At 45.0% G+C, this 15588-nt stretch overlaps 2 protein-coding genes across 3 annotated transcripts in view; one reads left to right on the top strand and one right to left on the bottom strand.

Moving 5' to 3' along the window:
- Nucleotides 1–635: 635 nt before the first annotated feature.
- Nucleotides 636–12105, bottom strand: kiaa0825 (KIAA0825 ortholog). Its single transcript, XM_056592422.1, has 6 exons — nucleotides 11977–12105; nucleotides 8735–8875; nucleotides 3012–3180; nucleotides 2462–2659; nucleotides 1634–1819; nucleotides 636–971 (listed from the first exon to the last, which is right to left on the bottom strand). Exons 2-6 carry the CDS (start codon nucleotides 8863–8865, stop codon nucleotides 636–638), a joined length of 1020 nt encoding a protein of 339 aa, XP_056448397.1. The 5' UTR covers nucleotides 8866–8875; nucleotides 11977–12105.
- A 286-nt stretch (nucleotides 12106–12391) lies between these two features.
- slf1 (SMC5-SMC6 complex localization factor 1) overlaps nucleotides 12392–15588 on the top strand; it is a 29293-nt gene continuing 26096 nt past the window's right edge. For both annotated transcript variants that reach the window (XM_056592756.1, XM_056592757.1), the window contains exons 1-8: nucleotides 12392–12557; nucleotides 12879–12990; nucleotides 13197–13275; nucleotides 13707–13932; nucleotides 14090–14246; nucleotides 14559–14684; nucleotides 14801–14866; nucleotides 15369–15515. In XM_056592756.1, the coding sequence (XP_056448731.1) occupies nucleotides 12880–12990; nucleotides 13197–13275; nucleotides 13707–13932; nucleotides 14090–14246; nucleotides 14559–14684; nucleotides 14801–14866; nucleotides 15369–15515 (912 nt within the window). In that variant the 5' untranslated portion in view covers nucleotides 12392–12557; nucleotide 12879. The remainder of the gene's footprint in view (nucleotides 12558–12878; nucleotides 12991–13196; nucleotides 13276–13706; nucleotides 13933–14089; nucleotides 14247–14558; nucleotides 14685–14800; nucleotides 14867–15368; nucleotides 15516–15588) is intronic.

Raw genomic sequence — 15588 nt, forward strand, 5'->3', positions numbered from 1 at the left:
GAATAAAGGCTAATGTTTAGTCATTGAAGCCATATGAAATGCACGCAGGCACACATGGCCGCACACACGCACACCAGCACACACATACACACCCACATGCACACACACACACACACACGCACTCTCACTGCAGGCAGACCTTGAACACGGCGTCGCGGCCCTTGCGTGGGTTTGGAACTTATTGCAGCTGTAGTAAAAGGATGCGTTGAATAGTGGTTGGAAAGTAGTTACAAGAGAGACCTTGCCTCTGGATAAACTGTTCTTCTACTTGCGTTGGTGAAGGTATAGCTGAAGGGGGGGGGGAAGTGAAGTAGAAAAATGTAATTAGGAAGAGGAAATGGCTGCTTCTGACAATTGCCCAGAGAAGCCTTGGCTTGTTGTGGCGCAGGCTACAGCGCTCACAACAGGAGCCAAGGAAAAAGATATTAGAAAAGGAAGCAGCGCACGGGACCTTATCAGGCGGCAAGATGGTGAGGATGAAAGAGGAGAGGCTGCATAACCATGAGCCGGAGAAACAAGGGCGAGGGCATTCGCTAACCGTGTTTCTATCAGTAAAAATATCAATAAAACGAAGTGAAACAGCCCCACAGTGGCATTAAGTTGAATAAAGAAACAGATTTAAAGACGGCCGGGCTTCACCCACCGACGGTCGCCTTGGACTTGGCCGAGTAGCGCAGGATCCGGCCGCTGAGCGTGGTGTTCTCCTTCACCGCCGTCTCCGCCTCCCGCTCCATCACGGACGCCAGCTCCCGGGCCAGGGGCGACAGGTAGGCGGCGGCCACAAAGGCCAGGACGGCGTGGAGGGTCTCCGTGACCCCGCCAAGCACCTGCAGCTCCTCGCTCACCGCCGTGACCAGGGCCGGCCGAGCCGCGTGGAGGGCGGACGAGACTCTGTCGAAGCCCGTCTCGCCGGCGGGACACGAGCCGAGGGCGGCGTGCAGGAACGACAGAACCCACTGGCTCCTCACCGCCTGTCAGACCACACGGCACGCAAGGGTTTGACGAGAGCCCGGCCGAGATATCGCCGATATCGGCTGACCGCAGATTGATCGTGTCGGCGTATATGATTGCCGAATGCCGATATGCACCGATAGGAAGTGGTGTGATATTTGAATGTCATGAACTCTTCATAAATCCTCTACTGTCGTGGTGGAGCCTCTAAATGCTTTAAAGGAGTACATCCACCTAAACACTCCCAACAGTAACAGTTTGACATCATGTTCTGTGTGAAGGTTATTAGCTCCTCCCCATACATCATCTAATTGGTTCCTTTACCTCATGAATAACGTCCGGTATATATATGTATTTGAAATATCGGCCGATATGTCGATAATGTTAAATATTTTATTTTCTACATTGTTGACGGCATCGGCTCCTAAATACCCAGCATCGGTCGGGCTCTAGTTTTCACTTGGTGGTTATAATGTTTAATCAGTAGTATTTATTACATTTTTGGGGGAGGGGAAGTATTGTATTGCAGTATAGTTCAAGACATTCTCAGCAACTAAACAGTACAATCGACTAACATATGGTAGGTAACGGTACGTACTGTGTATTAGGAGCTTCAGATACAATCAAGTTAGTAGCAGATTAGATTACATTAGTGTTAGCCACAACGATTCACAGGGCTGACCTGGTAGTGTGAAAGCACTTCAGCCTCGGGAAAGAGGAAACAAAGCTGCTGGAGGCAGTGGACCCGTTCGGCGAGGGACAAGGTAAACAGCCGCCTGGGTCCCTGATCCTCTGGAGCGCAGGAGGACAGCCGGGCCAGCAGGTGGCGCCGCAGCGGGCGCCGCACGTCGTCCCAGGCCTCCTGGACCTACACAGAACGGGAGAGTGAGTGGACCGAGAGACGCAGGCGTCAGCGATATTTTTTATAACAACGCCATGCACTGATTGCTGATCGTCAGCCTGATTCACTTCCTCTCCCTCTCTGCGCCATACAAAGCCTTTAGGGGGGGAAGTTTAGAAATCATGTGACATTGTAGTGTTAAGATATGAATGCAGTTCACCACGACGGATGCATGAAAGAACTGTGTTGAGAAACTCCATGACCTGTAACATGTACAGTGACCATGGCGTCTATGACAAAGATAACCGCTTGTGATTGGTTGAACTGACTTACTTGCGGGCTAAAGCCGTGAAGGAACGACATTGGTAAATTCAAATTTATTTCCTCAAAGCAGAAGTGGTGGCATATGTGTTCAGTCCCATTCAGCTCCATAATTTGCAACCATTTTGATTATAACAGGCTATGGTGAATTATTTAATAAAAGACAAAAACAAACAACGTCTAATTCGTGACCGCGCACTTCACTCTATTACTTGGACGCAGCCTAACTACTCTGGCACACAGAGCTAATTAAACCCCAGAGCGTGTTTATTTGGGGGTTGAATCAACTTTCACTTTAATGTCCCAAATTGAATCCCATAGCACAAGCAATCATCGGACTGGCCATACCTCCAGGGAGCAGTCGTCTCTCAGCGCGTTGACCACCGGGAATGAGGAGGTGGCCGGCTGCCCTGACAGGGAGCCGGAGGAGGAGGAGGAGGAGGAGGGGGGGCTGGAGAAGGAGATGCCGCACTGGGAGGACAGGTTCACCAGCAGCAGTAGCACCGTCTCCTCTCTGCCCTCCTCGTCTGAGCCCAGGTACTGGTGCTGAGGGGACGGAGAGGGCCGTGACAGGGAAGAAGGCGGCGGGAGACGGAGGAACGGATTGAGGATGGGGAATGATGCTTCGGCACAGGTGGCCATTTAGAATATGTATTAATAATGAAAAGGTGAACTAAGGTTGATCTCAATCATAGCAAATATCATCTAGCACCAGTCTTTATTTTTGCAACGGGGCTTCCTGTATTTTTCTGATGTCTGAATGTAAATCCCTTCTTTGAATGTGAAAGTACGTTTTTGCTTGCAGTTTCGAAAACGGTACTGCTTGAATTGAATTATCAGGGTAGGCATTTATTTGTGTCTGTGTGCGGATGCCACCGTTGATGGGGCAATGCATTACCAAAGCCTTGAGGAAGTCCATGATGTCCTGATGTCCTGTGGCCACCGGCCGGGTGCCACTGATGCTCTGGGGACTGAGCCACTGCAGGATCTCTGTGGGGCTCGCAGGCAGCTCCCCGGTCAGGCCGCCTCCCATCTTGGCCTGCAGCTCCTTCAGGCTCTGCTCAATACTGGACAAAATATATGGACATGCACTGTGTGTTTACATATACAGATTGAGACACACTGTTCACAATAGTAACCCCACATTTATTAAGGGGTTAGTGTCACAACACTCGCTCCCTATTGCTCTCCCCTGCTTTTGATATGTATCTCTTTATCTCTCTCTGCCTCTCTGTTGCCTTCTACAGTTAGAAGCGGGTGACAGATACAGGAGCATCACCAGTAATGAACAGTGACATCGGTGTATCAATGCTACTGAGTGTGTACTGGCACTCACACACACACAAACTATGTTATAATTATAATGAACTGACTGCATCAAGCTCGAATGTTCATCCTCTATATAAATGACATCCTAGGGATCATGTTTAGTAATTTCCATGCAAATCCATGCATACACTCCTTAATGTGTGTGTGTGTGTGTGTGTGTGTGTGTGTGTGTGTGTGTGTGTGTGTGTGTGTGTGTGTGTGTGTGTGTGTGTGTGTGTGTGTGTGTGTGTGTGTGTGTGTGTGTGTGTGTGTGTGTGTGTGTGTGTGTGTGACGTGCGTGTGAGCGATTTAACGTAACAAAGTTGTTCTGTATGCTGCTGCCCCTTTTGTTTGCACCTTCTCCACATCTCTCTGTCTGACTGTCTGTCTGTCTTCCTTTCTGTCTCTCTCTCCCTGTCTCTCTCACTTGATCTTTCAAAGTAAACATGCACACTTACACTAAAGAACCTACAGACACACACAACATGTTTTTTGAACAAATGTCCATGTGTGTGTGTGGATGTGTGCCGTGTGTTCATATCTGTGATACAGAGCCAAAAGGCCATTTTGCTATCAAACCGCTCATACTCCTCCCCCCTATCCCTCCTCCACAGGACTATAAACCACCTCCTGCTCGCTCCTGGGCCATGAACATATCCAGATGTCTTCCAACGGCAACACATAAAATAACTGTTCAATCTGATACACTTGGAACGGGGGGTGTACAGGGATAAAATTTTATAGACTGTTAAAAATCCCTGTCCTCTAGATTGAACATTGGGGCATGTACTGCTCTCCCCTCTCTCTCCCCTCTCTCTCCCCTCTCTCTCCCCTCTATCTCTCTCTCCCCTCTATCTCTCTCTCTGTATATCTATCTTTCTTTTTCTCTCTCACTCTCTCTTCTCAGCTCTCTTTCTATTTTTTTGACACTAACCTGCTGACTGATAGAATCGTGATTATATAGCGAGCGTTAATGTCAGAGTTTTGTGTTTCCGTGCCTAAGGTCAGACATAAGTGTTTGTGTGTGCGTGTGCATGTGCGCCCGTGTGTGTGTGTGTGTCATTGTTTTCCTAGAAGGCTACACTACACTGAACTCTGTGATACAGTGACCGATCCAGTATGTTTGACACTGTGTTGCTCAGTTGGCCTGGGCAGCATGGATTATAGCGCTGCACTGACATTAAAGGGCCCGATCTTACCACAAGGTATGAGTGTGATTAGCCATTGCAAGCCATTTCAAAATCTGCCCTAAACTGTGACATAGTGACAACTCCAGTGTAAGGCTTGTAATGGCTAATCACACCTGGTGGTGAAATAGGGGGCCCTTCAATGCATGAATGTGGTGTCTATACATATACTCCTATATTTTTAAGATAAATAAGTGCATAAACAAGAGTAAATGGGTGGAACCCAAATTACTGCAGTTTCAATTGGTCTCATCTGAACTTAACTAATGCATTGCACAAAGCTTTCAAGGCACCTTAGACACCAGATGCTCACTCGCTGTTTTAGCCTGGAACTCAAATAACAAGCATTCTCTTTCCTACTAAAATACCCAGTCCAGAGTGTAACCAGATGTATAATTGTTTTATTTTGTTTCCCCGTTAAATAAAGATAGAATGCCATAGTACTATCGGTACTTTATTGATCCCAGACGGAAATATATTCATCCAACGCCAACCAATCGTGGTATGGAAGAGAAACACCTCAATAACATTGTCTATGTAGTTATGGTTGTAACCACTGCAGTAATATTATGTATCTATATCGAGAGAGAGAGAGACTGTATCTATGTATCTATATATACACAGACAGACTCCTAACTCTCCCTCTTCTAATACTCTTTCCATTTGCTTCTGAATGCCCGCCTTTCAATTACCGCTCCTTCGACCCTTGCGCTGTAAGGTAGACCGTGGCCGCGAATGGTCTGTGTCGACAAGTCCATCCGGCTCTACAGAAACGCCCTGACCTTTAGCCTGCCAATGTGCGAGCTGCTAGCAGTCCTAATCAACTGGGCCGGATTAGCTCCACAACCTGATGACTTCCACTGCCAAGAGCTCAGACGCCCAAAGAGAGAGAGCAAGAGAGAGTGAAAGAGAGAGAAGGAGAGTGAGAGTGAGAGCGAGTGAGATGGAAAGAGAGAGGGAGAGAGATGGATTCAGGAAAAGAATGAGAGACAAAGACGGCCAAAGTGGGATAGAAAAGAGAAGACCCCAGATAAAGGATAAAAAAAAGAAAAAGGTTGAGCTTTCAGAGTCTGGACGACAATGGACAGGACAGTAATGGCAAACGCTGCAGTAACAAAAGACCCGCGAATGAGAGATGGAAGCAAGCCGAGGCAACGAGACGGAATGGTTTCCTAAAGCACCTTGACAAACATGGTAGTGTAACTGACATGCATAAACACACACACACAGCACAACATCTGAATGCCTGCAGAGGGAGAGAAAAAGAAAGCGGGAGTGAGTGAAAGAAAGAGAGAAAGAGAAACACAGAGAGAGAGAGAGAGAGAGAGAGAGAGAGAGAGAGAGAGAGAGAGAGAGAGAGAGAGAGAGAGAGAGAGAGAGAGAGGAGGTCTTTCATTAGATATGATGGCACATTTCACAGCTCCCTGACTTACAGAAACCCAATCCGGCGATTAGTCAGCGCTTTGACGTTATCTTAAGTTCCTTGTCAGAATTAATTTAGTGTGGGTGGGCTACAGCGAGGCTGTCTGACTGTCGCGCTCCACTCCTCTCGTCCATTGGGGGGGTCTCTGTGTGTGTGTGTGTGTGTGTGTGTGTGTGTGTGTGTGTGTGTGTGTGTGTGTGTGTGTGTGTGTGTGTGTGTGTGTTCGGTGTAGGGGGATCCTTTTCAAATAAGCCCCAGCTCAACTGAGTGCCAAAGCAGCCGTCGGGGAACCGAATAACTGCCCTATCAAAGGGGCCCATTCTGTGCATGGAGAGAGGGGTGGGCTTGGAGGGTACAGGGGGTGAATGGGCCTGAATGAACAGGGGGGGAAGCAGATCTCTCCCTTGGCCAGGACCCATGGTCCACTTAGTGCCCTCGGCCTCCAGCCAGCAGGGCCCGCCGGACACCAGAGAGGAGATAACCCCAGATACACTCACCTGACACACTTCTCCTGCACCGCTACACGCAAACTCAATACCCTCCCTTGTTTTTTTTTGTTAAGATGTAAATCTATGTTGTGTGTGTGTTTTCTGTGTGTCTTTAGAGACTGTACATTAAATCTCTGTCGACAAGCTATCACGTGACAAATTCATACACCGTTTCCAACACGCGCAAACACAGACACAGACAAAGACACACACACACACACAGACACACACACACACACACACACACACACACACACACACACACACACACACACACACACACACACACACACACACACACACACACACACACACACACACACACACACACACACACAGTGATGTAGGGGTACTTATGTTGCAGCCTGATCAGGATTGACAGGAGGCTAGTGGAGACCATTTGCCTCAGTGCTCTCTGCGGTGAGGTCGGAGGCATCTATACTGTAAGGAGGCTTGCACTGACACTTAATTAGGTCTCTTCCTGTCCCAAACACACACACACAAACACACACACACACAATAACACACGTGCACGTTCACACAAACACAGACACACAAACGCACACACATCTCCGGCTCAACCTGAGCCCTGTGCAGCCAGTGTCCCATCTGATGAAACTAATGGATTACAGCATTTCAATTTGTGGGAGCCGGCTCCGTTGTCAGCGTATCTTAATCTCTTTTAATTAGGGAGCAGCTCTTAGTCAAATGTCTGACATCCGATAGCTGGGAGCAGGCCAGTCACTTTGACCCATAAACAGGTGAGAGCTCATTCACAGGGGCTGGCATTAGATACTGCATATCTCTTCCTTGGTCTCTTTCCCCCCACCCCCCCGTCTTATTTCACTTTGTGTTTGCTCGTTGTATCGAGCCATCCTAACGTCTCGCCTCCTTCCTGTCCCCGCTCCTTATCGGCATCCATCCACTGTCTGCGGCCTTACCTGCATCCAGCCACTGTATGTGTATGTGTGTGTGCACAGATGTGGGTGAGCGCACATACACCCACACACACACACACACACACACACACACACACACACAGTACACACACCCCTACTTGCGGTCAGGTCTGCCTGTATGCGCTGGCACCACAGGAGAAGGTATATTAGAAACTCACATCTAATCCAGATTGAATTCAGGGGGAGAAACGGAGGATAAATGGAAGATAGATTCCTTCTGCTGATGTTCTGCTGAGGGGACTGTCTGAAAGGTGATGTGAAGTGGAGATGGCTGCAAACAGACACACTGACCAGTTCCCCCCCCCTCCCCCGCAAACCCCCTTATACCACCACGGACAGGATCGTCTTGTTTTTAGCCCCATTCCCCATTTTCCAGAGCCTTTGTTCTCATAATGGTTACCCCTCTGCCATCTGCGGGAACACAAAATAACCCTTTAATGCAAAGAGAGCAGAAAAATGGCCCGGCCTTCAGTAATAAGCCTTGAATTACCCACCCAAGGGTTTTCGTTTCAAGATGTGGAATCCTCAATTATTATGTTCCCATTTAGAAGAGATGGGAAAGAAAAGGGGAGGGGGGGCGAAGGGAGAGAGTGAGGGAACCCGATGGAGAGGTATTGAGAAAGAAAGGGGGAGCAAAGAGAATGAAGCAGAAGGTAGAGAAAGTGGGGGGGGGGGGGCGCTGAAAAGAGAGGAGAAGGTGGCCAGACGCTAATGGCGCCAGAGTGAGGCTTTGTTGAGCCGTTACATTTAGCTTTTTCCTCGCAGGCTTTTTCTTGCCTTTCCACCACAAAGGATAAAAGAGCTAAAGTATCGATTTTTTTCCCCGTATTATCCTCATAATTTCCTCTGTATTTCTCACTCTCTATCTCTTAACCTTACCGAATCTTCATTTTCTCAGTGTGCCGCGGCAACGTTGATATCCTTTCAACAGGTGTGGTGCGCCATGACATAGAACGTTCAAAGGCACCACAAGTGTTGACTGTTAAGTGGCCTTTAATTCATGATTGTGAGCGGATGGATTTTTCTAGTTTGGATTTGATGCGCCCCTCATCAGAATTATGATATAAAAATTATAAAATGTTTCCATGACACACAAGTTCAATCAATCATCACAAAGAAGGTTGACATGGTGTTTTGTCTTGATTAATAAATACTCTGAACAGCATAGTCATAATATTGAGTATAATATGCACTATGACTTGAATGATGATGAAAAGTAGGATAATGTATAATGCAGGCTGCTTCAGCAGACTCACCTGCAGGCATTGAGATGGAGCTTTTCCTCTGTGTCTTGGAGAAGCTGCTGGTAGTCGATCTCGCTTGGCACCCCAGGGACCAGCAGCTCCATGAAGGCATGGTCGTGTGGAAAGTCCCCCGGCCACTCCATGACCACCCTGCTGGACCACAACCACAAGGAATTCAGGGACATGAAGACAAGTCATCCAGAAAGTCATCCACTTCACTGCATATGGCACAATGTCTCTATGCTTAGAAGGAAATCATGTGTTTTTATTGTTTTATTATTGCATCAACGCAAATGCAAAAAGCGCCCGATAATGACTTCCAAAAGTTAACAATTTCAAGAATACCACACATTGCTTGTTAATCTTCATACCGCCCACTGACACAAGCCGTCTCCCCACAACATAACGCACACTACCATACATGAGTCACGCCATTGACTTATGTGTGTCATTCGCTATTCTGGATGGGTCCCTGAATTATAGGTGCAGATGATTTACACTTGACAGCCGAGGGAAGCGGTATGATCAACAAAATATGCGTTGACGTCACTCCACACGTCCCCTCCAAATATGATTAACATCATAGAACGCTCTAAAATCAAAATACATATCCTCAGCTTCTCACCATCACCACCTACAGACACTACAGTGGATTAACACTGGCAACCGCCCTGACACAGTAAATCTACGATCAGACAGGCTCCACTTACAGACGGCTGTGTCTTTGTGATACCACCACTCTGACTGAAGAGGACCACCTCTATTCCTAGCTGGCTGGTTAGCACATAGTGCTAACCGGCCAATCCCACTCTGGTGTGTATCCCTCCGAAAACACCACATCAACTTTGTCATCAGCGTGAGTCAAGTGCAAGGTAATGGAGGGCACCAGCATCAATTTGCCATTCTCCCGCTCTCGCCCCAACTACTGCACCGGCTGCTCTGATTTTAATAATTCCTGTCAAACTCCTGAAAGCGGGCTGCTCTTCCACTGCACACGCACACAGTACACACTCAGCCCGAGCTCTGACAGCAGAGACAGGGAGAGGCTCAACATTCATTAAGGTCCATGTAAAAGGCAGCCATTCCAGCTGTACAAATATTACGTTTATTTTCTCGATAGTTCAGCTCCTGCGTTGTAATCGTCCTCTATTCTCCATCCCACTAACCAACATCTTCTTTCAACATCCTCATGCTCGCTGCGTGTGTCAATGATTAAGTAACTAAGTCCATTGGGCATCGCTTATTGCATAGTAGGGAGTTTGTCAATGTGTCTTGTAGATAGCCAACTAAATAATGAAATAAATGTTGGACAGGTGGTTTGTCTGAAAGTGTCACTGAGTAGTGGGATGTAAAGAATGGTGGTTTTGTGTGTGTGTGTGTGTGTGTGTGTGTGTGTGTGTTATTCTTACCAATCAATCTTATCAATTAATTAATGTATGTATAAGCGTTGACCTTCTCAATTAGTTTTTGATCGTGTTTGTGTACAACAAGGCAGCTAATGTGTGTATTGTTAAGGATTCATCAGTCTGAACACGCAAACTCATTAGAGCTATGCTTCACACAGACTCCAGTGTGCTATCATTAGCTTCCTACAGAGCAGATGTTTAAGGGCCCACCGAGTATTGAGTGTTGCCACAGCGATGACGGTGCTGGCTAGGCCATGCTAAGCTACTCTGTGTCTGCCACAGACATTGAATCAGAGGCTATGGCTAAGAGTAGGAAGCATGAAACAGAGAGAGAGAGAGAGAGAGAGAGAGCGAGTGAGAGCACGCGCGAGAGAGAGCTGCAGCGTGTGTGTTACTGCAGTTCAATCTCTCTTGATCCAGCCTGTCTACATCGGCAAGGGTAACACACAGGGCCATTTAGAGTAATGAGTTTGTCCTAAAATATTTAGCAGCACAACCCCCAGGACACCTGCTTTAAGCCACTTAGAGCATGACAGGTTAAAGTCAAAATTATTTTAAAGGGGGCAGCTAAGAGTCAGCTGTGTATGAAAATTCATAAATTAAAGAGGTGCATAATCTAAGATTACCAGGCTGCTGAAACTGATCTAAAGCTCAGAGTGGTAGGATGGATTGCTGTGCAGCATACGCTGAACTGCTCATCTGTGTATCCAGCACCAATGAATTTTAGATGGTAAAAAAAAAAATGCTCTTGGAAACACTATGGAATGTAAAAAAAAGAGTTGTATTACACACACACACACACACACACACACACACACACACACACACACACAAACTTAAACAACAGCAGACAAAACTACAACCTTTTGAAGTATATGATTCCACAGGTCAGGTGACACCTCCACATTTCATTTGTCATCCAAGAAAAAAGTGAGACAACAGGCAAAAGCCATGTGTGAAACCATAGTCATTTATCCATCCCACACATTGTTTTGATTAATTTGGCCGCACTCTACAACACTGCTTCAATCTATTGATGTCAGAGGGCAGTAATATGTTCTTCCCTCAGCCCAACAGTATCTACATGAGGTTAGGTCTGAGGCCTTGTCATTCCATAACTTTAATTTGTGCAGGTGTGTCTGAGCTCACTATGCTGTACAATATTTCACTTTCCACTTTACAACATGAAGCCAACATCTCATGTTGACCTATTTTTTCATGGTGGCCTCAATGACTCAATGTGAAGTGGGATTTTTCGAGTCATGTGAATATTAAGAGAAAGATGCCAGAACTGTATGCTACTTTTCTGCTTGAGATTGTCATATCCAACAAATATTATTATAAACATTGAGCAACCAATTCAATATCAGAAAAACAATATGTTCTTCAAGCCCAGCATTGCAGGGCTACTATATGACTGTTACTAATTAACTTCTTACCTCTATTCAATTTAACATTGTAGGATGCCATTATAACCTACTTTTTAAAAACCTGCATATTGTATAACCGTCTAAACGTTTGCTGAAAACAACTCCAGCTCTTGGAAAATGTATTTAGCAAACCTTTAGGACAAGTATAATGTGCTCTAATGTATATGCATACACAGATAACATAGACACAACTAATAATTGATATACCAACGTCCCCAAGCAGGTTATCAGTTATCAAATAATGTGATTTTAGGATTATAGTACATAGTCGAACACCTTGCACAGCAAAAGGATCTCCTTAATTGTCCCCTCCTTAGAACTGCAAATTAATGACACACATTAGATGACAGAAAACACTGACGAGCATTTCTACACAACGTCGTTATATTTAACAACATCGCTTGAAAGTCCAACGTACCACTCTGTAAGGGTGCTGTTAATAAGTGTTCAGGATTTATCAATAGAAACCACATCAGTAGTAGGTAAATACTGAAGCAATGTACATGGTATTCCGTTATTTCCAACACGGAGAGCGTCCGTGACAACCACCCGGAAGTTAAACAACATCAACCTTCCGCTCACTGGAACGGTCCAATATTAGTGTTTAAATAGGGGTGTTTCGGTCATGTTATAAATAAATATAGAACATTAAATGAAATATGACAACATTTTAGTAGATAGAACATATTATTAATACCTAGAAATTTGTATCATATTTAGCAATTGAAAATATCAGAATTGAGGTTGGAATACGAAACTCTTAATCTGTGAAATGTCCCATTGTCAGCTGACGATGTCGGTTTCCAGCGGGTATTTGAGCTGTAGGAGGAGCTATGTGTTGAGATGGTTATACATTCAAAACAAACCTTGCATTTGGTTGTTTAGATTTATTATATCCCTGAAACATGCATTAAACGTTGACAATCTGGGAATATTGGCGCGTCTCTCTAAATCATGAAAACTGCCAAATGTGCTGCTTAATGCAATAGCAGAGTTTAAGTAAGTTGAATACTAGTTATGTTTGTACGTAAGAATCCAAATCAACCCAAATTATGTGAGTTTATAATGTTACCATTTGTACACATTGTTTAATTTAGCATTGCAAAGGTACGGATGTCTATCCGTCACCGTGCATACCGAAACGCTATTAATACTTACAACGCGCTGATTAGAGATAAGGAATGCATTTCACTTCACTTCACTTCATTATGCTCAGAAGCTGCAGAAACGAATTCAGGAAGTTATGAAATATGTATGACTTTAAACAATTCCCTGTTGATCCAATTTACATTCATGTTGTGTACATTAATAACTCTGTAGGATGGCGAGCTCAAAACGTGTCATCCAAATCTCGGGCATTAAAAACCGAACCCAGAAGCAGAAAGTAGTCGAAGGGATTCGGAGCCTTGGTGGAAAATATATTGGCGGTTCTGTGAGTAAAATGCAAGACAACCAATGGCATATTTAACCAGTGTATACGTCAACTGGTTATGCCATGTTTAACAGCAACTCTATTTCTTGTTTTATTCAAAAGTGTACACATGCTTTCACTTTCACTATCGCTTGTACCTGTGTTAGTTGGCACAGCAGTAGTTGACAGATGACAGAACATGTCTATTCATTAAGGATGTCTTTCAGGTCTATCAGCAAGACATCACACATCTTATAGTCTCTGGATTTTCGCAAAGTGAGAAGTTTTTGGCAGCTTGTGCAGCAGGTAATTTCCCACCAAGTTAATTTGATGCATAGTTATACACTTTATGTTGTTTACTATATATCAACACATCAGGTTAAAAATTCTAAAGTTATACTGTCAGTCCTATCATAATATGGCAAACGGAGGTTTGTTACCTTGAAGGAGAATTGTAATGTGTCACACAAATGATGCCACATTTTGAAAGCATGCCATATTGATCTAGACTGAAATTAATTAAATGGTCTAAAATTAATATAATACATTTTACAGTGCATTTATTTCCTGTTGATATACCAAGAATCTTGGACGTTTGAATAAACTATTCAATTACAAAAAAAGGCCTTGTTGTACTGTCAATAAAAAATACTACTCAAGAGTCATATTTCTAAGTAATTTTCTCTAGAAAACGTAAAGACATGTAGCTCTTCATATTCCCCACCCTCTCCTTCCAGGAAAATGGGTGTTGACTCAAACGTACGTGTTTGACAGTGTCCAAAGGGGCTCCTGGCTGCCCGAGGAACCCTACGAGGTGGCCTTGCCCCAGAGCACCCAGCCAGCCCACAACCCCGTCAGGCAGTGGAGGAAGAGGGTGGCCGATGGGAGCCTTCCAGGGGCCTTCCACGGCTGGACGGTTCTCCTGGTAGTAGCTGACCCGCTGAGTAGAGCCATCTTCAAAAGGTGGGATCACACAAAAACATTTAGAATAGAGGCAATGACGATATTTAAAATAAATGACCAGCTATATATTTTGAATAAAAAATAAAAATATATAAATCAGATATTGGAATTATATTTGGAAGCATTAGTTTTTTTTTTTTTTTTTTTTGCTTTTCAGGCTCCTAAAAGCAGGAAAAGCTGAAGTATACCTATCAACGCCTCCTCCTCCTCATGCAGCTATTACTCATGTCCTGGCAAAGCCCCTACCCAAGGACCTCCAGGGCCAGATAGCCCCCTGCTATCCGGTCATACATGTGGTTCATCATCTTTTCGGGGTAATAGACTTCATACTCCGCTAACTATCCACAATTTTGCCGTGCCTGCATCACGTCCATTTAGTGTGAGAATCAAACATGCTGACAATTGTAAGGGGAAATATATCAATGAACAATCACAAAAAAGGTTGTGCAAGATGGTGCAAACTCAATTCATGTAGGTTTGTACCAATTCAATAAAACAAGCAGTGTCTAAGTGAAAATAGGAAAACCGTATTCCAATGTATGATAATTCACCAAAGAGGAGCTTAACCATTCTTCTACCTAGAAGTGTACGGAATCTTATGTTTTGTCATGATTTTTTTCTTCCAGGGCCATTTTGTTGATTTGCAAGGTACTTTTGAAGCTAACGAGGAATCGCCAGCAGAAGCTGAGCCAGCTTTAATTGAGTTTTGTCAGTTGGAGAAAGAACTCAAGGAGTACATTATCAAACGAGAGGTAGGCGCTTAACTTCATTAAATAAATAATACTCAGATAAACCAGGTGTTCGATTTCTGGACCGTAATGAAGTGCATGTCCTGTATCGCGTCGTTCTACATAATCTTATTTTATAGGAACAGCCCAGACTCTTGTTCCCGGAGTTCCAGAGCTACCATGAGCCATACAGTCTAAACTCAAAGGTGACGCATGCAGACACACACACCCCACCCTGACCAGAGTCCGAGTGCTCCATCAAGAACAATGGGTCATTCAATTTCCTTTTATGTCACATGTCTGAGCGTGAAGTGACAGCTTGAACAAGGGCACATCATACCCAGGTCAGCGGTTTAACCACTGCTATCAACTGATCTACCAGGTGTGATTGGCATATCTATTAGCAATAGTCTCCCCAGCCCTGTCCATAACTTACCCAAGTGGATCTCTGTCAGATAGAGATCACGAGAGCTCTGGTATTTCCTGAAGCTAAATGCAATTGCCCATTACCTGAAAGAAATGACCCCATTCTCTTCCTGGGATCTTTGATGTCCATCAACTTCTTTATTTCTTGACAATTTTGCCCTCCAAAGCCAGACTTTATTTCTTTGCATACCATTATTAGGATTTTTTATTTCCCCACTATTAATCAATCATCTACTCCCTGCCACCTACTTCTGCTAATCTACTTCCTGTCCACTCCAACAGGCGGTGGAGGCGGACTTCAGCAACGTGGGCTCTATGATTGAGAGCGGCCTCTTCGCGGAAGCCTTGGACTCAATTAGGGACACTCTATCGCCTGGGCTGCTGCCGCCTGCAGTCTTCCTCGTCTCTCTGTTGGAGCACGCGCTACAGGTAGCCCCACGTGCACGAAAGTTCACCGTCCCGGCTGAATGTTGTTTGTTACTGAGGATAAACGGTTACTGCT

The sequence above is a fragment of the Gadus chalcogrammus genome, chromosome 6, assembly GCF_026213295.1.
Source record: "Gadus chalcogrammus isolate NIFS_2021 chromosome 6, NIFS_Gcha_1.0, whole genome shotgun sequence".
In the NCBI taxonomy this organism is placed as follows: Eukaryota; Metazoa; Chordata; class Actinopteri; order Gadiformes; family Gadidae; genus Gadus; species Gadus chalcogrammus.